General features: G+C 41.1%; 6 protein-coding genes across 9 annotated transcripts; 5 read left to right on the top strand and 1 right to left on the bottom strand.

Moving 5' to 3' along the window:
* Positions 1 to 1,708: 1,708 nt before the first annotated feature.
* Positions 1,709 to 7,801, top strand: nek9 (NIMA related kinase 9). 2 transcript variants are annotated; one of them, XM_072457786.1, is made up of 23 exons: positions 1,709 to 1,944; positions 2,175 to 2,352; positions 2,422 to 2,477; positions 2,551 to 2,621; positions 2,697 to 2,802; positions 2,903 to 3,034; positions 3,123 to 3,233; positions 3,324 to 3,388; positions 3,467 to 3,517; positions 3,590 to 3,782; positions 3,864 to 4,008; positions 4,265 to 4,465; positions 4,801 to 4,847; positions 4,927 to 5,088; positions 5,154 to 5,262; positions 5,336 to 5,497; positions 5,583 to 5,750; positions 5,827 to 5,880; positions 5,957 to 6,129; positions 6,267 to 6,425; positions 6,499 to 6,591; positions 6,663 to 6,716; positions 6,795 to 7,801. In XM_072457786.1, the coding sequence occupies exons 1-23, from the start codon at positions 1,759 to 1,761 to the stop codon at positions 6,966 to 6,968; spliced, it is 2,850 nt and encodes a 949-aa protein (XP_072313887.1). In that variant the 5' UTR covers positions 1,709 to 1,758; the 3' UTR covers positions 6,969 to 7,801. The 2 variants fall into 2 exon arrangements, with proteins under 2 accessions (XP_072313887.1, XP_072313886.1); XM_072457785.1 differs by having other exon boundaries at positions 5,827 to 5,886; positions 6,795 to 7,800.
* Positions 7,764 to 9,356, bottom strand: LOC140370604 (zinc finger C2HC domain-containing protein 1C-like). Of its 2 annotated transcripts, XM_072457792.1 has the most exons (3): positions 9,232 to 9,356; positions 8,079 to 9,033; positions 7,764 to 8,001 (listed from the first exon to the last, which is right to left on the bottom strand). In XM_072457792.1, the coding sequence occupies exons 2-3, from the start codon at positions 8,994 to 8,996 to the stop codon at positions 7,960 to 7,962; spliced, it is 960 nt and encodes a 319-aa protein (XP_072313893.1). In that variant the 5' UTR covers positions 8,997 to 9,033; positions 9,232 to 9,356; the 3' UTR covers positions 7,764 to 7,959. The 2 variants fall into 2 exon arrangements, with proteins under 2 accessions (XP_072313893.1, XP_072313892.1); XM_072457791.1 differs by lacking the exon at positions 7,764 to 8,001 and having other exon boundaries at positions 8,012 to 9,033.
* A 298-nt stretch (positions 9,357 to 9,654) lies between these two features.
* acyp1 (acylphosphatase 1, erythrocyte (common) type) lies at positions 9,655 to 11,267 on the top strand. The gene is made up of 3 exons (XM_072457794.1): positions 9,655 to 9,696; positions 9,808 to 9,895; positions 10,762 to 11,267. The coding sequence occupies exons 1-3, from the start codon at positions 9,659 to 9,661 to the stop codon at positions 10,975 to 10,977; spliced, it is 342 nt and encodes a 113-aa protein (XP_072313895.1). The 5' UTR covers positions 9,655 to 9,658; the 3' UTR covers positions 10,978 to 11,267.
* Positions 11,268 to 11,815: 548 nt separating this feature from the next.
* On the top strand, positions 11,816 to 16,912 carry mlh3 (mutL homolog 3 (E. coli)). The gene is made up of 12 exons (XM_072457795.1): positions 11,816 to 14,329; positions 14,401 to 14,517; positions 14,591 to 14,667; positions 14,780 to 14,884; positions 14,950 to 15,034; positions 15,476 to 15,544; positions 15,614 to 15,722; positions 15,815 to 15,974; positions 16,051 to 16,074; positions 16,146 to 16,224; positions 16,312 to 16,463; positions 16,541 to 16,912. Exons 1-12 carry the CDS (start codon positions 11,986 to 11,988, stop codon positions 16,598 to 16,600), a joined length of 3,381 nt encoding a protein of 1,126 aa, XP_072313896.1. The 5' UTR covers positions 11,816 to 11,985; the 3' UTR covers positions 16,601 to 16,912.
* An 88-nt stretch (positions 16,913 to 17,000) lies between these two features.
* fosaa (v-fos FBJ murine osteosarcoma viral oncogene homolog Aa) lies at positions 17,001 to 20,248 on the top strand. Of its 2 annotated transcripts, none has more exons than XM_072457789.1 (4): positions 17,001 to 17,725; positions 18,292 to 18,504; positions 18,815 to 18,922; positions 19,013 to 20,248. In XM_072457789.1, the coding sequence occupies exons 1-4, from the start codon at positions 17,600 to 17,602 to the stop codon at positions 19,706 to 19,708; spliced, it is 1,143 nt and encodes a 380-aa protein (XP_072313890.1). In that variant the 5' UTR covers positions 17,001 to 17,599; the 3' UTR covers positions 19,709 to 20,248. The 2 variants fall into 2 exon arrangements, with proteins under 2 accessions (XP_072313890.1, XP_072313891.1); XM_072457790.1 differs by having other exon boundaries at positions 17,607 to 17,725; positions 18,350 to 18,504.
* An 846-nt stretch (positions 20,249 to 21,094) lies between these two features.
* On the top strand, positions 21,095 to 23,811 carry jdp2a (Jun dimerization protein 2a). The gene is made up of 4 exons (XM_072457796.1): positions 21,095 to 21,206; positions 21,897 to 22,114; positions 22,989 to 23,093; positions 23,166 to 23,811. The coding sequence occupies exons 1-4, from the start codon at positions 21,119 to 21,121 to the stop codon at positions 23,349 to 23,351; spliced, it is 597 nt and encodes a 198-aa protein (XP_072313897.1). The 5' UTR covers positions 21,095 to 21,118; the 3' UTR covers positions 23,352 to 23,811.
* The last annotated feature ends 1,171 nt before the right edge of the window (positions 23,812 to 24,982 follow it).

The raw sequence follows: 24,982 nt of genomic DNA, 5'->3' as shown, positions 1-24,982 counted from the left end.
GCTGATCTTTGGACTTTGATGAGGCGTTTTGTGGGTCGGTGCTGCTGTGGAACATCTTCACTTCCACCTGAACTGGGACTAAATCAAACCATTTCCAAACTGTGTCTGCTTTTGTGTGACATTTGACTGTAAATGCACTGCACACACAATCGTAACAGTGTCAGGGCCAAAGCCCAGTACCACAAAGTGGATCTGGAACCACAGAGAAAAGAAGCAAATACATGAGACAGAAACAAGAAAGTTCAGCTCCGTTATGTCACTTTCAGCTCCCTTATGTCATTCTTAGCTCCCTTGTGTCACTTTGAGCTCCCTTATGTCACTTTGAGCTCCCTTATGTCACTCTCAGCTCCTTTATGTTGCTTTCAGCTCTCTTATGTCACTCTCAGCTCCCTTATGTCGCTTTCAGCTCCTTTATGTTGCTTTCAGCTCCTTTATGTTGCTTTCAGCTCCTTTATGTTGCTTTCAGCTCCCTTATGTCATTCTTAGCTCCCTTGTGTCACTTTGAGCTCCCCTATGTCACTCTCAGCTCCCTTATGTCGCTTTCAGCTCCTTTATGTTGCTTTCAGCTCTCTTATGTCACTCTCAGCTCCCTTATGTCACTCTCAGCTCCCTTATGTCACTCTCAGCTCCTTTGAGTCACTTTGAGCTCCCTTATGTCGCTCTCAGCTCCCTTATGTTGCTTTCAGCTCTCTTATGTCACTCTCAGCTCCCTTATGTCACTCTCAGCTCCCTTATGTCATTCTTAGCTCCCTTGTGTCACTTTGAGCTCCCTTATGTCACTCTCAGCTCCTTTATGTTGCTTTCAGCTCTCTTATGTCACTCTCAGCTCCCTTATGTCACTCTCAGCTCCCTTGTGTCGCTTTCAGCTCCTTTATGTTGCTTTCAGCTCCCTGATGTCACTCTCAGCTCCCTTGTGTCGCTTTCAGCTCCTTTATGTTGCTTTCAGCTCCCTTATGTCACTCTCAGCTCCCTTGTGTCACTCTCAGCTCCCTTATGTCACTTTCAGCTCCTTTATGTTACTCTCAGCTCCCTTGTGTCACTCTCAGCTCCCTTGTGTCACTTTCAGCTCCTTTATGTTGCTTTCAGCTCCCTTATGTCACTCTCATCTCCCTTATGTCACTCTCAGCTCCCTTGTGTTGCTTTGAGCTCCCTTATGTCACTCTCAGCAGCTGAAGGCTTTATCCACAAGATTCTAGTGGATAAAGCCTTCATTTATGATTAATTTATGAACTTCAAAGTTACGGTTCATGGGCCTTCTCTGCTGTCTCACATTTAACAGACGAGATTATATATTTTAATGAAATATAATAATAATTTAACACATTGTTTCACATATTGATCACACAATAGCTGCTGGCACATTGTTCTTGTTTGTTTTTCATGAATAATCACAATTGAAGAGACGTTTGCCACTGTACCGGAAAATAACTTTCAAAATAAAATGCGCCAAAATTTGCGTTGTAGCGATTTATTCTGAATTGCTTATGTTTCCTTCACATCCTGGATTAGCATTTTATACCTTTACAGCTGTTCATCTACTTTTTCTTGCAGGTACCATTCTGCAGTTTACCTTAGTTTTTGTCATTTATAAGTTCTATGTAGTCACGAGCATGTCTGTGTGAACTTCCTTCGAGGCGCGGTGAGCTGCGGAGTGTTGCAGGATACACGCTTTTTACGCTTTTACAAGTTGTTTTGATACAGATACCACGACTGGGCCTGTCCGAGCTTTCCCCCATCGAAAGCTCCGAAGACACCAACATGTCTCTGGGGGACTACGAGAGACACTTTGACTCTCTGAACTCGGAGCTGGGCGGCGGGTCCGTGGCGAGCGAGCGCTCCGCGTCGAGCTCGTTTAATGGCGAAGAGGAGAAGTTGCATTACATTCCGATCCGGATCCTCGGGAGGGGGGCGTTTGGTGAAGCCACTTTGTACAGGAGAACAGAGGTATGTTTGGTCCAGGACACGTACTGTACACGTCAAAGCAAGGCAGTGTTTATTACCAAGTAGCATGCCTGTCTATACCCTCCTGCTGCTGCCCTGTGTTGAACCTCCGTGTGACGCTGACACTCCTGCCTCTGAGCTCCAGTTAGACATTCTTGAGCCATCATGGTCTGTGCCTTAGGGGTTGAATACATGTGATTTAAAAAGTTGTTTGTCTGCTTTTTTCATTGCAGGATAACTCGCTGGTGGTATGGAAGGAGATCGATCTCAACGCTCTGTCAGAAAAGGAGCGCAGGGACGTGATGAATGAAATCAGCATCCTCTCCATCCTGGAGCATAACAACATCATTGCCTATTTCAATCACTTTATGGATCAAAACACCTTACTCATTGAGTTGGAATATTGTAATGGTAAAAATCGTTTGTTTATGTATTTATTTGTCTGTTATCCTGAGTTCATACATAATGTTGGTTTTACAGGAGGAAATCTCTATGATAAAATTGTTCAACAAAAAGGCAAACTGTTCAGTGAGGAGGTATGATTCATCACAGGCTTTATGTCAGCACATTCACTTTGTGGCCACTGTAATATTTCACAATTTCTTTCAGGTGGTCATATGGTATTTATATCAGATCGCTTCAGCTGTGACTCACATTCACAAAGCAGGAGTCTTACACAGGTACGTTTCTCCTTTATTTACAAATCCAAATTAATTATTTGTCTTGAATTTGTGCTTGGTCATATTCTTTTGCAGGGATATCAAAACTTTGAACATTTTCCTGACTAAAACTGACCTAATAAAGCTGGGTGACTATGGTCTTTCAAAAAAACTAGATTCTGAATTTTCAATGGCAGAGACTGTAAGTATTCATTATTTTTAATAATAAAATAAAGAGATTTTATGATATTTTATTGCCGTCTTTTTTCTTCTTTCTTTTTCTACATGCATTCTTACTGCAGTGTGTGGGAACACCATATTACATGTCACCTGAGCTTTGCCAAGGATCAAAATATAACTTTAAATCAGACATTTGGGCCATGGGTTGTGTTCTTTATGAGATCCTAACTCTGACAAGAACATTTGATGCTACGGTATTATTCCTCTTTTTCTAAACGTTCATAAATCTATATATGTAACTGTTTGAACAGTTTGTTGTTTCTGTCCTATTATTTATCATAGAACCCCCTTAACCTGTGCGTCAAAATAGTTCAGGGCAACTGGACTATGGAAGTAAACTCGGATATTTATTCATCAAAATTGATTGATGTGGTTTACCATTGTCTTGATCAAGTGAGTAAAATGTTGTCTTTATTGGATTCTGTATCCACACTATACAGCCCATGTCTCATAATGAAGTACTACATACTTTTTGTGTTGTAGGATCCTTCAAAGAGGCCTACTGCTGATGAGGTTCTAGACCAGCCTTTCATTTTGCGCTGCAGACCGTGAGTTAATAAGCAAATTTATATAATTCAGAAGATCATTTCTATAGTATGTAGTAGTAAACATTGACATTGTCTTAGGGAACTGGAAGAGCGCGTTGCACTCCTAAATTCAGCAATGAAGAAACCAAAGTAAGTCTTTTTTTTCTTTTTGTTTTATCTATTGTTGATCGTATGATAAACAATCGTTATATTTTTTTCTAGGCTCAACACAGTAACTGAGACCCCTGTCGCTGTAGTAACGACACGATCAAGGGAAGTGTACTTCTGGGGTGGGGGAAAGTTTACCCCTCAGAAATTAGACGCATTCAAAGGAGGCAGTGGAGCCCAGCACGTATGTGCAGGAGAGAGTCACTTTGCAGTTGTGACTGTGGAGAAGGAGCTGTACACCTGGGCTGTGAGTATTGCTCTCAAACACAGCGCTCTAACACAGCTGCTGTTGTGGGTCGCTGAAGAAACTCCAAATCTACCGTTTCAGAATGTCCAAGGTGGGGCAAAGATGGTGGGACAGCTCGGACATGGAGACCAGGCTTCGTACCGACAGCCCAGGAAAGTGGAAAAGCTTCAGGGAAAAGCTGTACGTCAGGTGACATGTGGAGCTGACTTCACTGCCTGTATCACTGGTAAGTTCCTGTGCCTCGGCCAGTAAATACAATAAAGAAGTATAATGAAAAGCCAAATGGACATTTACAATTTGAAATGTGTTGCAGCAATGAAATGAAACCTTAAAATCTGCCCAATAAGCAAAACTAGCACAATATTGGTTAAAATCACTTTGCCACAACAGTCCAGCAATCCATGTTTTAGCACATGGGCGTAGTTGTAAGAAAATGTGGGGGAAATCTAGTCAAATTTACTGTGAATAATCTTAATTTACAGATGAGGACCAGATGTACATGTTTGGCTCGGACTACTATGGCTGCATTGGTGTGGAGGGGGAGATGGGCGTAGAGGTGCTGGAGCCAGTGTTGTTGGAGTTCTTTGAAGAGCGTCCCGTCCGGCAGGTGTCATGTGGAGACAACCATGTGGTGGTCCTGACCCAGTATGGAGCCATCTACTCCTGGGGCTGTGGAGAGTATGGTATGGAACTATTGTTTTGTGTTTGCTATCAGCATTTTAGGAGCAATATCTTTGTAGTTGCAACACGTGGCCAAGAGGTGGAGGTATAAAAATAAAATAACCTTCAATCTGTTGCTATTTTGGGTGTGTATTTATCACATTGTAGGTTCTGCATACACACTTGACCTGTCACCTGACCTAAATCGTAACATGCTATTTTTTAATGAAAACATTAAAGGAGGGTTTAGGTTCAGGTTAGGCAGGTAGTACTAGTAATCTTAGTAGTAATCTTACAGATAAGATAAGGATCAGTCCCATAAAAGCATGTGTGTTTTTATTCTTATCTTGGGCTACAGGGCGTCTTGGCCTTGAGTGTGAGGATGACTTCTCTTCTCCAATGCAAGTAAGGAAGAATACCACATATTTAATGTATTTGGTTTTAAGATTTTTAAACCTGAACGTTGTATTGAATTGCGTTCTAGGTGGAGCTACCCAAAGGAGCCACAATTGTATCTGTGTCATGTGGGAGCGATGGGACCTTCTTTTTGACGGACACAGGAAAAGTCCTAGCATGTGGAAACAATGAGTTCAACAAGCTGGGCCTTTACCAGGGGTTCTCTGGTATAAAGAACCATTCAGGAGAGGTACAACCTAAGCAATCATTAGAAGTACAGTCATTTCATATTCTTGAAGGCTTTGTTTGTTTCAGGGCTTCCAGGGAATCCCATATACTACCACCTTGACACTGGTAAAGCAATTGGCACGGTTTAAAATCCAGACCATTGCTCCAGGAAAAAGCCACACTGCTGCCATTGATGGTATAAACCGATATATTTACTGTACTTGTGACCTGATCGTAAACGTGTACTGTATCATTTCGATCCTTTTCAGAGCGTGGGCGTCTGATAACATTCGGTTGTAATAAGTATGGACAGCTGGGTGTAAAGGACTTCAAAAAGCATCAGGGTGTTCAGGTCCTTGTTGGGCCTTTTGGAGGAAAGATAGTGACCAAAGTATCCTGTGGAGATGGATTCACTATCGCTGCCACTGAGGGTGAGCTTACTGTCCACAATGCAAGGCCTTTGATTTTGAGAGGGAGCATGAGGTTTTATTCATGGTGTTTGTTTGTTTGTGGCAGATAATCATATCTTTGCGTGGGGAAATGCTGGAAATGGACGACTTGGAATGCCTCCAGATAAAGGCTTTGGTTCAGAAGTGTGTCCTGCCATGCCAAGGCCCATTTTTGGATCGCTTCATTATGTTCCAGATCTGTCTTGCTGTGGCTGGCACACTATTATTATAATGGGTTTGTATTTTTTTGTATTTTTTTCTTACCCCTTTTCATCCATACAACACCTTACAATGTATACTTTAATTAACAGAAAAAGTACTGAACTCGAAGACAATCCGTTCAAACAGCAGTGGACTTTCAATTGGTAGTGGTAAATACAATTGGACTGTTACAGAATGTATGTTGACAGGATGAAGAAAACATTTGCCTTTTTGCTCCAGGTATTGCCTCCACATCCACAGTGGATCTAGATATAGAGGCAGACTCAGACACTGAGAGTCGTGATAGAGGCCTTGGCGGGACCGTGGAAATTGAGACGGATGAGTCTCTTTTGGAGACGCCAATGATGTCAAGGACATCCGGGGACAGCTCCTGCCCTCTGTGGCTCAGAAGGGTTTGTCAGGATTGTTTAATATGGCCAATATTGAGAAAGCCTTCCCATGACACGACTTCACTTCTAAACATGATCATTGTACATTTAAAACGTGGAAAGATACTGTTGACTCACTGATTATGTGTATGAAATTTTAGGAGCTAGAAGATGCAGAGTTCATCCCGATGCCTGACGATCCAATGCAGTCTATTCCTGACCAGCTCTCATCTGTCTCGGAGAGCGTGACCCTGCCTTACGAAGAGCTGAAGGAGCTAAAGGCTGCTGCGGCCGCACTTAGCACCAGAAAAGACCTACCAGTAATGCCCACCCCAGTTTTCTGGTATATATAATAATCAAACATGAATAGAAATTAAATTGATTTCTTTCCAGACGATGCGTATGAGCTCTACTCGAGTAAATGGACTGGATGAAGATGATTTGTGCAAAAGAGGAGAATGCAAAGCTAGTTGTGAGGTTACACAGGTATTCAAGTTGTATGATCCATTGAACAGGCACAATAGAATGGTGATTAATTGATGATTCTTTTTTCCCAGCTGCGTGAGACAGTGGCACAGCAAGACACGAGGATACAAATGCTGGAAAAACAGGTTATTTAACATAGCCCCTCGGAATGTATCGAAGATTTTGTGGTGCTTGACCTTGATGCCATGATTTAATCTTTTTAGGTCGGGGAGCAGAAGAAGGAAAATGAAAGGCTCTGGGCAGCAGTTAGTCGACTATCGCACCAAGGATGTGACAGCAATGGGAACCACCGGGCTGACCAAATGCCTAGGGATGGAGGAGGAAGAGCAGCAGGGTTTAAGAACCACGGAGGCAGGTCTGCAGGGGCTAGTGTTTGAGCCCTGGTTTGAGTCGGGTTTTGACTAAACATAAGAGACATTTCATGCTAATTTATGACACATACAAGCATTTGGTAGTGTTGCGCAGTGCCTCAGGTGTTCCCAAAAAAGACAGCTGCAACTGCATCACATTACGTTACATTTCAGCTATAATGTATGTATAAGTGCATAATACCTAGTTACACACAAAAGACTCATTTATAACAATGAAAAATGCTAGAGTGGTATTGCTGTCTGACAGTAATGCTAGCACTTATTCATGGTAATAGCATTGAAATCCATCAGGAAATCCAAAAGCATAGCTGATTTCTTGTTCTGAAGAACTTGTTGACTCAACAGTGGCCGTTAAATGTGCAATGGAGTTCATATTATAGTGCCAAACATGTTAAAGCATCAGTCCCAGTCATTATGTTTAGACATCATAATAGACATTGTATTTTAAAGCATGTCTTTTATAAATCGTGGCGTGACACAAAACTACTGACTTTTTTTTACAGGTTGTTTGCTCCTTTTACTGATTTACAGTTGAAAGGTTTATGTAGACAGGTAAAGGGTGCATGGTCCTTATGTTTTTGTCTAAAGTATAGTCATTCACTTGTGCCTTTGATGTCTTTTTCTTACCTGCCTTGGGCACTGATGTACTGGTGCAAATACATATGTAAGCCATACTTTGCTGTGACAATCCTATGCAAAAGTTGTTTTGTTTACAGAGGGTTAACGTTAAATATTTTATTGTGAAAATAACGTGGAATGTTAAGGTTACAACACTTAACATTTGTGGTGAAATACATTTTATTTCTTTTGCTTGATGATGCTCGTCAGAATATATCCACTGTTGTGCCTTAATGTTTTTGTAAAAAATATGTTTATTTTCTCTACTCTATTAAATCATTGAGATATGTAATCCCTCTCTCTTGCTTTAATACAATGATTTATGATGTTTTATCTTTCGGTTTGAGCTCCTCACTACAGCACAGTTGCAAGGTTAAGGTTAAGTTTTAGGGTGTTGACTTTGCTTCTTTTTCCGTAGTGTCTAAAAAAACAACATATTATTCATTAGTGGCTTGTTTCCTGTGAACAGATCAGTCTAATGCAGCTCAGACATTGTACCTCAGGGGGTCTGCTCCTGGTGTTTGTTTTCCAGAAGTCCTCCAGAGCGGATCCCTTGGTCCTGTGCAAGAACGAGTTGAAGACCGGACGTTTGGCTTTTTTTACTTTTTCACAGATCTGCATATGCTTCTCCAATCTATCACGCAGAAATTTCCGTTTGCAGATGTCGCATGGGACTAGTTGGGCATTTTTGTCTGAGCTTTCGAGTTCTGGCTTCCAGGACGGACTAGAAGAAACCTGTGGTATAACAAGCTCCTCGTGTAAAGTTCGCCCTGCAGCATTACCTCTGTCCCAAAAGCTTGCTCTGCTTTCTTCTTTCTTTGTCAATGTTTCTCCTACATGTATCTCATCCCACTTGGCACTTTGTTCACTAATCTGTGTTATTGTGTCTTTTCTGAACTTATATTGTTTGGGATTCTGTCTTTCAGTCAGCATTTCACTACCTCTCACCTCTGTTTTCTTCTTGGTTTTTGTATCAGGGTTTACCAATTCTTGTTTCCTCTCATAATGTTTCTTCTCCACAGTCTGGTTGCCTTTATAATCATTAACACCAACATTATCACGCTGAAGCCTTTCCCGTAATGCATCTTCAACTTTCCACAACTTCATCTGGAGCATCAGCTGTTTTTCTCGAATTGCTTTGGTCATCTTTAGTTCTGCAGCATCTAGTCTTGATGAGTCTTTGTCCTGTGATGTGCTGTTGGGAACATTTTGAGCTTTCCTTGTGACACATTTCTTTTCCAAATCAAGGTCATGTGAGGTGGACTTGACAAGTCTTTTGTGACACACAGGCTTGCATGGAAATGGTTTCTCGGCAATATCTCTGCTGGTCGATTCCCCATGTTTCAGTTTTAAAATGCTTTTTCCATCACCGCTTCTTTCTGGAGGAAATTTGGGTTTCCTTTCCTGCGAGTTCATGACGTCAGGATAGTGTTGCTTTATGTTAAACTATTGCCTATAACAGAACACAACATATCGTTCATATTGACAAATTTGAAGTGTGATTTTACTTAATAATTTTAAGGTCATTGCAAACCATGGCCTTTGTAGCTGGGTATTTCGTTTAGTGTGGTAAAAGTGGCCTCTAACTGCCAACATTGAGTTATAATCAACAACAAAAACAGTAGTACAACTGTCATCATGTATTACTCACCGGAGTGAAACGATGAATATATAGTTTTTTCCAGAAAGAAAGGCTGTCAATGTGGTCAATAAACATAAACTGCCCAACCTCAACGTAAAGACGTCTATGTTTTGTGTCGTTGCCTAGAAACCAGCAGCTCCGTCTCTGATTGGTCCTCAAAACATCACTTCCGGTCTCTCTGATTGGTCCTCAAAACATCACTTCCGGTCAGTGCCATGCATGTAACACAACCACAACGCTTGTCTGTTTTTTGGGGGGGAGGGGTCTTAAGAAGAAGTCTAAAGAGTAAAGTCTAAAGAATACAGTCTAAAGAGTGAAGTCTAAATAATGACGTCTAAAGTATAACATACAAACTACAGTAGGTGGCGGTAATATAACACTTGGATACCAGACGCCATAAAACACCGAAGAAGAAGCAGCAGCAGCTTGTCTGTTTATGTTGCTGTTTTTATTCAGTTTTGTAGCTTTATCCAGGTAAAACATTTCACGTACATGCATGTAATATGTAGGATCTACTGAACTTCAAGCCTCTTATGGTCTTATGTGTCGGTTGTTTTCCTCTGATCTTTTTAACTCGTTTTTTAGGTCTATTATGTCGGATGAAGAACTTATTTCCGTGGACTATGAAATATTTGGCAAGGTGCAAGGTGTATTTTTTCGTAAATACACACAAGTGAGTTTCATATTATAATCTATAGTTAAATCTAGAGCAGCACACCGTAGTTTGTAGTTTGAATGGGCTGCCTAAAATTCATCCTGCTACATGCAAGATATTGACTACATTTCCCCCCATTCAATATATAAAATATTTTGTATATGCTGTTCATCTCTATGGCAACGGTCCTTATTTTTCATAATTTTGAAACTCATGGATAGACCATATATGCCCTGTAATTTTAGAGATAGGGACAAGTAAAATTACAATTTACAGATCTTTGTTTTAATATGGTGGATTCTGGGATCTAGTGGAAGCTCTAATGGGGCTCATCAGATTTGAGAATGGAATGACATACTTACAGATGTTACAGATGGGGGAAGGAATGACATTTTCCGTTTGATTACAATTCTCATAAGATAAATTCAAATTGTTGAGTCTGTTCTTGACGTGACCATAGAACTTTGATGATTTTACCCTGTGTACAATTGTATTGCTCTATTTTGTAATAAAATATGCAATACAAATAGTGAATATGAATATATCTCCCGGCCCTGTTCCCTATCTGCAGTTCTGATCCAAACATATTCTAAAAGGCACCAATACATTTTGTCATAAGACATCTTTTGATTTGAAGTCTTTTAATTGTATGTTTTATACGATTGTATTATGATATTATATATGATTTAATTAAGATAAGATCAACTATATTCGTTCCACAATGGGGAAATTCCAGTGTTGCAAAACAGATTAAACCGAGTAATAACTTTACAAATCCCTAACGAGAATACGTGATAGTCGGGAAAAAAGGAATATTACAAGTTTGTATCGGTTTTTTTTATGTTTTAAATTAAACCTGATTGCACGATGTGTCTTATTTTCAGGCGACGGGGCAAAAGCTTGGCCTTGTTGGCTGGGTAAAGAATACAACTGCTGGAACTGTTCAGGGACAGCTGCAAGGCCCAAAAAGCAAGGTGAAAGAAATGCAAGAATGGCTAAGGTCTACTGGGAGCCCGAAATCACACATAACCAAGGCAGAATTCAAGAATGAAAAAATAATTGAATGCTTGACTCACCCGTCGTTTAAGGTTACTAAGTAATTCAGCAATCTATGAAATCTGTATTTCGACTAGGGCTGCAACGATTACTTGAGTAAATCGAATAATTTGATTACAAAAAGCTGCAATTATAATTGTATTGCCTCGATGATTCGTTTAATTTACATATTTAATTAAAAACATACTAATGCATCCGCCGCTAAATTGTTTACAGAATGTACAAAAATATTAACCGATTACTCAATTAATCCAAGAAAGAATCAATAGATTACTCGATTACTAAAATAATCTATAGCTGCAGCCCTAATTTCGACTACTACTTATTTAAATTTTATTTATTAAGTTGTGAATTTGAACTGCTCATTATCCCTTATGAATTAACTTGACTAAAGAATAAAACCATATGAAATGATTTAGTTTCAAGTGTATGTTTGTTTGTGTGTGTGTGTGGTGAAAGCCGGGTGTATGTCCCTCTACGGGTTAACTTATGACATTAATGATAACAATATATATCAAACATGGGTTTATAAAGAAATAGCACTATACATATTGAACAATATACTGATTTTGAAATGTTTTTCTCAATTTCATAATTGTAATTATTTTTGTTTTTATATTTGAGTTAGAGTGAAAGAGTCATCAGTATAATATTATGAACTCACTAGTTACGTCAATAGCTCTGACACTTTTCCCTCCGTACAGTAGGTGGCGCTGTGGGTAAAGTCCTTCGCTTCGCTCGCGCTCGCTTCGCTCACGCGCCACACGATGGCAGCACTGTATAGTCTTGGCTTTTGACAACTTCCGGACCATCATTTTTCGCTTTTGTTGACTGTAAACAGACGTAAACCGCTACACGGCCAGCTACGTTCACGTTAATTTACTTTACATTTTACATTTATTTTGCTGTGAAATGCTTAACGCGTTTGTGGACCCAGCTGCTCGGCGTTGCTATGGACATTGCTACCCTAATGTCAATCAAAAGATCTGCTTGTTTTTGCGGTTTTTGCCCACTGAATGAGAGTATTGCTTTGAAGATAAACGCAACACGCTATGATTAAACGCTTACCAGAAGAGGTGCAGGGCAAACTTCGCTCTGGTGTCGCGCTTCCCTCGTTACAACAATGTGTCGAGGAGCTTCTGGTGAACAGCATAGACGCGGGAGCCTCCTGTGTGAGCATCAGAGTGGACATGGACGCCTTAAGAGTCCAGGTCATCGACAATGGAAGAGGAATGAGCGCTGAGGATATTGGCTGCGCTGGAAACAGATACTTCACGAGCAAATGCAACTCCCTGGAGGACCTGGAGGATCTCGGGTTTTATGGCTTCAGAGGAGAGGCACTGGCAAGTATTGTCTCCCTCGCTACACTTGTTGAAATTTCCTCTAGGACTAAAGAATCTGCGAGAACACACGTGAAGATCTTTAGAGAAGGCACTGGCTTGGATGTGTTTGAAGCAGAGACGACGAGGCCTTCTCCTGGGACCACGGTCACGGTTTGTAACTATTACCACAACATGCCAGTTCGCAGGAAGAGGGTGGATGCTGTGCTGGAAAATGAGAGGATCAGGCAAAGAGTTGAAGCCATCTCTTTAATGCACCCGTCTGTTTCCTTCACTCTGAAGAATGACTGCACAGGAGCCATGGTGGTGCAGCTTCCCAAAGCTAGAAACACTTACTACAGGTTTGTGCAGATTCACAGTCTTGCTCGTGCACAGAAACTGGGTGAAATAAACTACACCAGTGGGCATTTTGAAGTCAAAGGATTCATCGGCAAAGAAGGACATTACAATAACAGCCTACAGTTTCTTTATGTCAATGAGAGGCTGCTGCTGAGGACGCGGATACACAAGCTTCTCAATGCGCTCTTACGGAGACTGAGCAGCTTAAGTCAGAAAACTGACAGCCCAGAGAGCCACATTATGACCCGGAGTCCAAAGGTCAAACGTAGCCAAGAGCTTTGTGGAGTATTTATTGTTAATATTAAATGTCCTTACTCTGAGTATGACATCAGTTTGGAGCCTGCCAAAACTCTTATTGAATTCAAAGACTGGGATGGTATTTTACTCTGCATTGAAGAGAGTGTGAAAGATTTCCTCAAAAGGGAGAATCTAGAAGCCGAGCTCTCCCAGGATGACTTGGAATGTGAGTCTCCACAGACGGACATTCATGGTACATACCAAACCAATACAATCCCAGACGCAGGAGTCTCGGGTCATTTTCCTAGAATAGATGCCGGTATTGAAACAATATTGTCATCTGAATTTGTTTATCGAAGCCACACTGATGAAGCTGGTAATAAGATGGACTGTAAAGAGGATGATGTCAAACAAGAAGAGAGAGAGAGCGTATCTACAAATAATGAAGATTCAAAACTAAATTCAGAGCCATTTGGAGTGAGAAATTTGTTAGTACAGTCTAATAGTGGAGAATTAGCAAGCACGTCTGAAGACCGATCCAGAACTGCAACTAAACAATCACAACATTTTGAACAGTCTGAACTTTCAAAAGAAACTACAAGTTCTGCATTACAAGTACACACTTCTAAACATGTACTAACGAATGTCGCTGGGTGTACTGCATCCCAACACTCTTCCACAAATACAAGGAAAGTCACTTTGTCAGATCCTTTCATTCATGAAAGTTTTCAAATGGAAAAACTTGTTAAAACTAGTGAATTTGAACTGGTAGAAACATCACTTGGAACTAAACGCAAAGTATCATTAGGAACCAGCCAGAAGACATTGTGGGAAGAGGGCTTTCATGGACATGTACCTGTTAAGGTCAGAAAAATCGCTTCCTTATCAGATATCTCTCAGTCGCTTGACCAATTTAGAAGAATTCATAATAAACATCCTGAACCTTCTGAAGACCCTAAATGGAAAGGTTTTATTCATAAAAATTCACACTGTGAAAAAATTCAACAATATGTTGGTGTTACAAATACCAAAGAAGAGCAGAGCCACAGTGTCCACTGTCCACCAGCTCCCACGGCCTTTACTGAATCGAAACATGCCACTTCTGTAGCATCCAAACTGTGTAAATTACAACAAAACAAACAAGTACCATGTACCACACCGTTGTTAAACATGGAGACCACTTCTTCACTAGCTAATAATAACATCACTGGTGGTTGTACTCAGAATAAAGACAACATTTGCACCAAAGTCAATGTTGAACTAGGATCAGCTCACATGGCCAGCCCAGATCAGACAGAAGAGATACTGAAAACCACATCAGATGACTGGGTTCCTCACTATGATTCATCTGTAGGAAAGACGGTGTATGTGAACAAAGTCACTGGGCTCAGCAGTTATGAAGAACCATCAGCAGAACAAGCAGAAATACGCTGTATCTCAGATGTCTCCAATATGGCCGTCAGTGTCTTGTCTGGAGCAGGTGAGTGGTGCACATTGTAATTGGCAGTGTAAACACAGGCTAGTATTTCACAGTCTTACTTTTGAACATAGGGGTGGAATACATATGCTATCCATTTCATATGGATATAGTGCTATCGTTTTTGCCCAAGTCCAGGACAGAAAGAGTTTGTTGGTCAGGGCTTGAGGACAGAGGTATCTCAGTGACAGGTAGACGCACATCAAAGGCAGGACAGCATGTACAGACTCAAATAATTACTTCAGTTATTTCTATTTTATAAAGGTGAGGATGAGGATGAGAATTCTCTTCATTCAATGTACTCAAAATGGAATAATCCAGTGTTTGTCAGACCACCAAAGGTAAGGTAAACAGGAAAGAGTACTTTATTTTTTTAGTATCTATTATAACAAAAACAGGCTTTATTGAGTATTTACTAAATAAAGTAACTGTAAGCTCTGTTTGCACTGGCAGGTTTGTGTCGATATATCGTCTGCTCAGGCAGATGGACTGGCTGTAAAGGTCCACAACATCTTGTTTCCGTATAAATTCTCAAAATCTATGATTCCCACAATGAAGGTAAGGTGTAATATTGCATTATATTCTCAAAATTAATACATAACTTGTATACTTGTATATTTTAGGTTATTGATCAAGTGGATAAGAAGTTTCTGGCATGTCTCATTAATACTAGAGAAGACTTGGCTGATGGTACAAGTGAATCAGATGGTGAGAGTTATTGCATTTAGCCACTAGCTCACTGGTTAGCTTTAGTATACTTTTCTTCTAATATTTATTTAGTTTTACTATATTGTATATGCAAGTCATGATTACGTTTTTTGTAAACTTAATAAGAACTGCTTATTAATAGAAATGGGTTCATTGACCTGCAGCGGATTTTCATTTAATTTAAAAAAAAAAAAGGGTATTTTACATTTTTTAACTCGACATGTATCACCTGCAGTCTGAACTTTTTCAATAATTGCAAGTAAGTACAGAGAGGTTCACAGGGATAGGGGGTAGGTGAAAACAGAAACGTTCTTATCACTCAAACCTCAAATATAGGCATTGCAGAATTACTCAGAGTCAGCTATTGATGAGGTAACACTGTTAAATCATGGTTAGACGCTGATAAAAGTCAGTTTAACATAAGTTTCCTTTTAAAAGCAGGAAACCTTTTGGTACTTATGGATCAACATGCTGCACATGAACGTGTCCGACTTGAAAATCTTATAGCTGGTAAGACAATCATATTTTGATTTAAAAATATTGATAGCTGTGAATTGAAGTAACACATTAACACCATAGATGCCTATGAAGATGGCTCGGATGTCACAGGAGAAAAGAGGTTGTCTTCATCCATTATTTCGCCTCCACTGGAAGTCAGCTTACCCAAAGAAGAGCAAAGACTTCTTAGGTGAGACAATACACCAAAAACATAATGTACACAACCTAAACATAGTACATAGTAATGACATAAATATGACATATCTGGCCATCTTTCCCCAGGTCTTGCAAAGCACATTTACAGTGTTTGGGACTGGAAGTAACATTCCCACAGACCGAGGAATCCAGAGTTTTCATAGGAAAGGTACCGCTGTGCTTTACAGAAAAAGATAAGAATGAACAAAGACGAGGAAGGCCGTCTGTAATCAAACCGTTAGTAGAGGTACAGATCAGGCAGTTTCCACATTTCTAGAATGCATCGGATGCAATGCTTACTCCAACTCTTTTGTATTTGTCAGGAGTATCTTCGAGAGCAAGTTGAGGTAACCATACACTGCATGTAGTAGTATTATTTAGCTTTACTTGTGATTTACATTGGTTCTTGTTTCCCCAGCTGCTCCGTTCAGCTGGTAGACTGAGAGCAACTTTGCCCCTCACCGTGCAGAAAGTGCTGGCCTCTTTTGCGTGCCACGGTATGCTGCTCCTTAGCTTCCTCTGAATACTTCAACATAGTAGATTCTTTACATAAATCATTAATCATAGTTATGTATGTTAATCAGGTGCAATTAAATTTAATCACGTCTTGAATAAAGATGAGTGCGTCGGCCTGGTAGCCTCTCTCTCAGCTTGCCAGCTCCCTTTCCAGTGTGCTCATGGACGTCCTTCTATTGCACCGCTCGTGGACCTCCGTCACATTGACCCGGAGGAGAAGGTAACAGAGTGTAAATGTTGAGCAATAAAAGTGTTTTCAAATTACATAAATGTATATTATTAAAAATGTTTCCTCAGGTATTACCAAGACCCAATTTATCAAAGCTCAGACGGATGTACAAAGCATGGAAACTTTAAAATAGATACGTTGGAGTCATTTTTAAATTTTAGGTTCAAGCTAAATGAATGTGAAACAGAACAAGTGATGGGTTCCAGTCCTCACTTTGGAGTTAGGGCTTAAGTTATGGTCAACATTTTACAGAAATAAACAAAATAGAGAGGTGAAGACGTCATAGTTGAGGAAAACGTCCACAGTCCTGTCTTGTGTCATTAGTATGGTCTGTATGTATGTTAGTGGTCAAGGATGTTTTCTGTAATTCCACGTGACTCGTCCACCCCCACACGCCCAGCATCTTAGCACACTATCAAAGTAAACAGTGCAACACGTTTACCCTGTCAGATCGGACAAGTCTTACGCTCTCCTTATTGCGATGTAAAAGAAACCTGTGCAGTAAAACTATACAGTACAGTAGCTTTGTATTCACCTAAATGTTGCCAAGGACTGAAGACAGGAGCTCGCAGTACCTTGACCTTGCAAGAAAATATGCATTATTTGTAATGAAATGTTTTAGAGTCTGTATGTGGTCGTTGACAGTTTTATTTTACTGATAAATATGCATGCCTGGATTAGTGTCTTGTTGCCATTGTTGAGGGAATTCGGCTATGAGAAGGATAAAAATAGCATCACGTTTCTCTCTCACATATTTGAGCCCCGCATCATTTATGAGGACGACATTGTGAATGAAACGGAAGGTGCCATTTTATTATTTGACATCGTCATCTTTTTCATCAAATAAATATTTTTCAAATTGACTCCTTGTCTTGATGTATATTAATACAATGTCCAGGGGGGGAAATATATCCTGGGGCTGTATTGTTGACAGTGCACCCCTCCCTCACTGGGTGGTACAGTCTTGGTTCATTCATAAAATTCTAGCAGAGCATAAAAGGAGGGGCTTGCATTCTAGTCGTCCAGTTACCAGGTATATACCTGGAGGAGAACCCGTGCCGTTCTGCCCAGCGGAAAGCCACAGCATCCTTGGCACTGGTTAGGATTGTATCTCTCTCTTGTGTTCTATGAAGTCTCCCTCTGACATGGATGCGATGTCCTCCACCTGCCGGCCAGACTCTCCTGCTGGCACACTGGGCCAGAAGACGCCGAAAGACGCGAGCTCTCCCAGCTCCTCTGAAAGCAGCGCTAAGGTATTGTCTTTTCCACACACATGTTGGCCTTTAAAGCCTTTTCCATAGATATATTCCATATGCCCTGATAACTAGAGCAGCCTAACGCTACCTTTTCTGTGGGGGATGGTAACATGATTGAAAAGGATTTCATTTACTGCTATCGCTTTGTTTTATACTATAATGTTGCTATATTTGCACCTTCTGAATGTGTATTATTCTTTCACGCATAATAATGGTTCATCGCGGTGCGTGTGGTTTTGTTATGATTCTGACATCCTGGGACCAAATGTGAGCGTGTCGATGCAGCGGTTCATTGAGAAAAATAAATCCATTCAGGAGACTCCACAGCAGCCCTGCGTCAGTGTTGACGTCAGAGACAATGATAAAGTCAAATATTGATCTGGAGAGGGCTATTTCTGGTTGGATATAATTCAAGAAAATATAATTGGTTATTGTTAGGAAAACCTGTCTACACAGAAGCATGTCATTTAATGGATTTGTTTTGCCCTGAGTAACAAACATTGTATAGTGCTAATGAGAGATTTGTCTTTCTGTCACTGTGGATGTTATGTCATTTCTTTCAGGAGGTGGGTCAAGACACTTCATTTGTTCCAACAGTCACTGCAATTTCCTCTACCCCAGACTTTCAGTGGATGGTGCAGCCTACCATTATTACATCTGCCTCTCCATCTCTGGGAAACAAACAAGCCAATGAACCGCAAAGCTTGAACAAGGCAACACCCAAAGCGGGCGGGAATAAAGGAAAGACTGCTGTCAGAAAGGGGAAAGCAGAGAAGGTAGGGAAGCTGAGCTCAAGCCCTTTTTCTATTGGCCAAAGCAGTCAGTATTGTAATTTACATATGTCAGTCTGAATTCCTTGTGTGCAACAGTGCCATTGTGCATGATCTTTTGACGCCGTGTGCTGGCTGTGTGCCTTTCTTAGGCAGGCAATTTGTATTCAGGTCACAGCAAGTCTGCAACAATGGTCTATTTTTAGACGCATTGCAGCAAAACATGCTTTTGCCATTCTTTAAATTGTGAACTGTCAAGAGTATTAAGTGTATTAGTTGAAATGAATGTAACCAAATGAATTATTTCACATGGTAGCTGTCACCAGAGGAAGAAGAGAAAAAGAGGGTTCGGAGGGAGAGGAATAAGATGGCTGCAGCAAAGTGTCGCAACAGACGGCGGGAACTGACAGACACACTGCAAGCTGTAAGTAAACAGTGATGCATTTAGTCAGTTGTTGTTTGCACCTACTGTGTGTTTCCCATGTGGATGATTCGGCATGTTGTTTGTATGAAGGAGACCGACAAGCTGGAGGAGGAAAAAGCAACGCTGGAGACAGAAATAGTCATCCTCCTAAAAGAAAAAGAACGTCTTGAATTCATCCTTGCCTCCCATAAACCTGTGTGTCAAATGTCCGAGGAAATGGAGTCTATTTTCCAAGAGCCGACAGAATCTCCAGACCTTCTGACCAGCACAGGCGAGGACAGGCTTCCAGAGGACAGCCCCCAGGAAGCACCTTCACTTCAAGACATGGACATACCCAGTGATCCGTCCACAGCCATCTCTGGGAACTCAAATATTCTGCTTTGCTCCAGTGCAGAAATCAACATATGTGACCTAGAGCCATCTCTGGACCTTAAGGAGGGGGTCCTGGACAATATGCTGCCCAGTCTTGAGGAGAAAACCCCTATGGAGACGGCTCGGTCGGTGCCAGACATAGATCTGAGCAGCTCTCTTGGGATGTCGGACTGGGAAACCTTGTATAAGTCTGTTTCCAATGATTTGGAACCTCTGAGCACCCCTGTAGTGACCTCCACTCCCACCTGCAGCAGCTACCTGTCTGTCTTCACGTTTGCTTGTCCTGAGCTAGACTCACTCACAGATGAACTGGACAACCATAAAGCTGGCACAGGCAAAGCAGAGTCTGTAGACATCCTCAACTCTCCAACTCTTCTAGCCTTATTTACAAAGGAAAATCTCTCAGCTCTCTAATTCTTCAATTGGATATAGTATATACCACAGTATGCTGTAACATTGTCTTGTATGTGACAAACATGACGTTTTTTCCAGATACATAGCAAAGAGTGATGTAGCTCAAAGCATGGCATTCACTTTTACAACGACGACGTGGACGACTGCACATGTAATTTTAAAATGCATGCTGAGAATGTCAAATTATTCTGAGGCTCATATATATTTGATCTTTTAATATATCTGAGATATAATGTGGACATTAATGTTGCAGTATTTGTGTTTATAGTGTCTACAGTGTATAGATTGCTGTAAATGTTCTATAACACCCATCCATAACTACCTACATACCTCAATGTCATTGATTGTGGTTTGATCTCATTGTTAAAATGTTAAAGGTTTTCCATGAAAACATCCAGTGCTATTTACAGTACTATATATCTATCAAGATGTACCTTATTCTTTATTTTTTTACCCTTTGGATTGTACTTATTAATTTCAAAAACAGCACTGATTGCTTATCGATGCTGCTTAATATCTACAATAAATGTGCGCTGACAATAGTGTTGGGTTATTTAGAGGCTTTTCATTCCTGCTGCTGGCTCCCTGCGTCTCTCGGTCCAAGATGCAGCCGTGGACCGTGTGTCACCGTGGACCGTGAGGCTGCAGCCCGTGGACCGTGTGTCACTGCAGCCGTGGACCGTGTGTCCCTGCAGCCGTGGACCGTGTCCCTGCAGCCGTGGACCGTGTCCCTGCAGCCGTGGACCGTGTCCCTGCAGCCGTGGACCGTGTCCCTGCAGCCGTGGACCGTGTCCCCGCAGCCGTGGACCGTGTCCCTGCAACCGTGGACCGTGTGTCCCTGCAGCCGTGGACCGTGTCCCCGCAGCCGTGGACCGTGTCCCCGCAACCGTGGACCGTGTGTCCCTGCAGCCGTGGACCGTGTGTCCCTGCAGCCGTGGACCGTGTCCCTGCAGCCGTGGACCGTGTCCCTGCAGCCGTGGACCGTGTCCCTGCAGCCGTGGACCGTGTGCCCTGCAACCGTGGACCGTGTGTCCCTGCAGCCGTGGACCGTGTGTCCCTGCAGCCGTGGACCGTGTCCCTGCAGCCGTGGACCGTGTCCCTGCAGCCGTGGACCGTGTCCCTGCAGCCGTGGACCGTGTCCCCGCAGCCGTGGACCGTGTCCCCGCAGCCGTGGACCGTGTCCCTGCAACCGTGGACCGTGTGTCCCTGCAGCCGTGGACCGTGTCCCTGCAGCCATGGCGCGTGTGCCGCTGCAGTCTCAGCATCAGGGTCTTTATGGGAGGAGCGGTGACTTCCTCGCTTCTGCCCCCTCTTCACACTTTTCACATCCCTGCTTACGTTTGGCTGGCATAGCCTAATTTCCGCATTCCCAAATCCTCCCAGATTTGGAGCACATTTAAAAATCAGCTGATGCAACGATTTCCACTTTTTAAAATCTACTCTCGACCATCTGCGGACCAGAAGAAAGGACATTTGTTGCACCTGGGATCAAAGTCAGGTTTGTAAAACTTCAGAAGGCGAACGCTTTTTGCACTTGCTTTTTCTGTCGCGCGGCGCAATGGCCACAACGAGCAGAGTTTGATAAAAGCAAAGACAGCGCAGATATGTCGTGTTTTTGGACGCGCATTGTGTCTCGTCTCTCTTGACACTTTGGCGTTGTTAGTGGCGCTTTTCTGTGCGCTTATTTCAGCACAACGACCGTTTCTTTTGTCTGCATGGCTCGTACGGACGCGGTGTGTAAAGCACTTTGAGGACACAGCGTTCTTAGTTTGGTCTTTTTTAAACGGTGAGAGTTGTGCTTCACTATTATAAAAGGCGGTTATAAGTTGTAAAGCAGAAGAAGCGGCCACACTATCACTGCAGTTGTCTTTCAGAATGACAAAGTTACGTAAGGTGAATGCCGCACTGAAGACAAACTTCCGCTTGGAGTTGACCAATGGCTGAGCGCGTGGCCCTTCAACTGACTCTTGTTTGGTCACGTGGGCAGCAGCTATAGCACTAACGGTATTTTCTAACCACGCAGACATTCCAATGCAAGTCAAAACTATTTATTTGAAGGGTTTTCTAAAAGTCAGTTGCCCATAAGCAAAGGTCATGTCCAAACATTTGTCTCCACATTTCATAAAGACAGTGTGTGCATAAGTGTTGTTTTATTAACGTGTTTCCCCATTGCTTTTCTTTACCTCAGCTGTGGTCACACCTCAGTCTGACACAATGCCAGGACAAATCCCAGATCCTTCTGTGACAGCGGGCTCTCTGCCCAGCCTCGGGCCCCTGGCAGGGATCTCAGCCACCACAATGACGGACAAGCTCAAGTATGGTGACCTCCAGGAGTTTGGGACCATGTTTTCTCCGCTGCACCTCCTGGGCAGCCTTGGAAAGAGATCCCTAGTCATCAAATCAGAGGCAAGGATGAAATAATGTAGCTAATTATGTAACCGGTAATCTAACTTCTTGAAACCACAGTACGTAACTGTTTGGCCAAAAAATTGGTTTGTGTGATTGTGTTTGTGTGTTCTTATTGTGCATCTACATCTCCTCAAACCTGACACTTGAAAATGGTGTTTCTTTGACCATAATATTCCACAGTATGGTAAAAAACATCTATCTCCATGGAGAATGTTACGAAGTTTTAACTTTCTATTTTCATGGAGCCATGCAGGTGACAGGCCACCTCCAGAAAGCTACATACTGTTGCTTTAAATGTCCTTTTCCATTACCGTAGTACATTCAAATTAGGTTTTGTAGAATATTCTATTATTCCAATTTAGTATACAACAAATTTAATCAAAGATGGATAGTGTATTGTATAGTGTGGTATAGTATAGTATAGTATAGTGTGGTATAGTATAAAAATGTATAGTGTGTGTCAAGGGTGAGATTGTATGATTTTAGAATTTGTTGATGACTCTAAGCAGATTTGTAACTTTGATTAGTCTATTTATCCACATACTTAAAATTCCATTTTCAAATACTTTCAAATACTGCTCAGGGACTTTAGGTGTGAATTAGCATTTGAGTTATAACCTAGCACCAGCATCCGCTCTCCTTTGACTTTGTCTTGTGTAATGTATTGTTTTGTAGATAAAAGATAAAAGATACCGTACCAAGAGGAAATATTATATATATATATATATATATATATATATATATATATATATGCTTCTAAGAACATTTGTTTAGTTTTGTGTTCATAGGATATGGGTTACTATAAGTTACTATTATTATTTTGTAGATATAAACAATTGTGTTCATTTATATTAAACATCTTCATTTTCAGAGAGACGAGGAAGATGACAGACGAAAAAGGAGGCGAGAAAAAAACAAAGTAGCTGCAGCGCGATGTCGAAACAAAAAGAAGGAAAGAACAGATTATCTACAAAAAGTATGAAATCCACTGCCCATTTCTTTTCTTTTTAAAGGTCCGTTATTATTGATCTGTATTACCTTCTCACAGGAATCAGAGAGACTAGAGATGCTAAACTCTGAACTGAAAGCCCAGATTGAGGAGTTGAAACTGGAACGACAGCAGCTGATTCTAATGCTGAATCGCCACCGTCCAACGTGTATAGTCAGGACAGACAGTGTGAAAACGCCCGAGAGCGAGGTGAACCCTTTGCTGCAGCAGCTGGAGGCCAAGTGAACATTTACTGAGAGAAGGAAGAGCCAACCACCAGCACTTAGCTTCGGCCGCATGAGAACTAAGCACTTCTAAATGGATCCAAAGAGTAAATACTGACTGACCTGGGAAGACTCCACGACTTTAAGCTTCTGTCATCTGTCTGATATGGACTGGGTGGGAGAAAACAAATTAGGCTATACTTTGACTTTGATATTTTAAATACTTTGATAGCTAATTGATGCAAACCTACCTTACAAACAAACTTTGGCATCTCTTGGACTTTGCACTTGAGAGTTTTCATCTGACAATTTTTTCCTCCACAAAAAAACTAAGGAAGAAACTATTATTACATTTGTAAAAGCACACTTACTCATGTGGTCAGAAAGGCCTGAATATTACGTGACTACGCTCATACCATTTCTGTTGTTTGGCGCAGGCGTCACATATGCACATATCTATATATATAAATATACTGTGTATATATATATATATATATATATATATATATATATATATATATATATATATATATATATATATATATATATATATATATATACCTAAATGTTTACAAATATACCGTTTCTTCTGTTAACAGATTAATATGATTAGTTGTTTGTGTTTTTTATACTTTTGTATATGGTTTCTCTAGCATGAAGCCATCAAAAGAATATTTTGTATCTCGCCCTTAAATAAATAAATATTTGTTTTTTAGTTTGTATGTTTCTTTTCTTTAGCTGCAGCTCCAATGTGAGAGAACATTCCCATCTAAGGGGCAACTATTTGACAGATTTTCACACATGTTTGTTGTCATGGGTGTATCTCTCTACATGGTATTATAGTTATTATTATTATGTCGGGGCTGTAATTGTTAATGAACATACATGATGTAAACATGCAGGATTGTTGCCAACGGGTCATTTGTATCCGTTGTCTCACATTTACACACTTGCGGTTTAGTGCGACATCTAGTGGCAGGAAATACAACTGGTCCAGGTCAATGTAAAAAAAACAGACCTGAAGCGCTCCAGTGAGTAGAGCATAATATACTAGATCCGGAGGAGGAAATCCCGTAGCAAATAATATACAAAGAGGGCGATAAAGATGTAAAGAAGTGTTTGAATGGACGTATAATGGCATAAAGAGGTCCCAATAATGCAGGGAACTCTCATCTCTCTATGAGGCCATTTTTATATAAATATATGATTTTAAATAGTTATTTAACAGGATTTAAATAACAGTATTTTATACAGTTTTTATATGACATGGGCATTACAGATAGTACAAATATGGAAAAGTCCAGTTATCGTGCTGCCCGGTGTCGAGTGGTTTAGGCGCAGAACACGTGAGTTCGAATCCCAACACTGACTATATACTTCATGTCCTCTGTTCTCTCTCATCCCCCATTTCATCCTCATATGTCCTGTCCAATAAAGCCTACGGGACAAAATGAAAAGTGCCATTATCAAACTATTTAATGGGAATATTTAATTTAAAAAAATCCAGCTCCCAGTTTGTATGAGTTCTTCAGTGGGTTTTACCACTGCAACATGGCTGCCGGTAGTGGACGTTAGTTACTATTGGTTACCATGACCATCTCTCTCTAGACTTTATACATGCACAACACACACCGTATTGTACAGTTTGTTTCC

Source organism: Eucyclogobius newberryi, unplaced genomic scaffold (assembly GCF_026437365.1).
Source record: "Eucyclogobius newberryi isolate DKJ021-1_F unplaced genomic scaffold, fEucNew1.0.hap1 SCAF_21, whole genome shotgun sequence".
NCBI lineage: Eukaryota > Metazoa > Chordata > Actinopteri > Gobiiformes > Gobiidae > Eucyclogobius > Eucyclogobius newberryi.
This window is presented reverse-complemented; position numbering and strand designations above follow the sequence as displayed.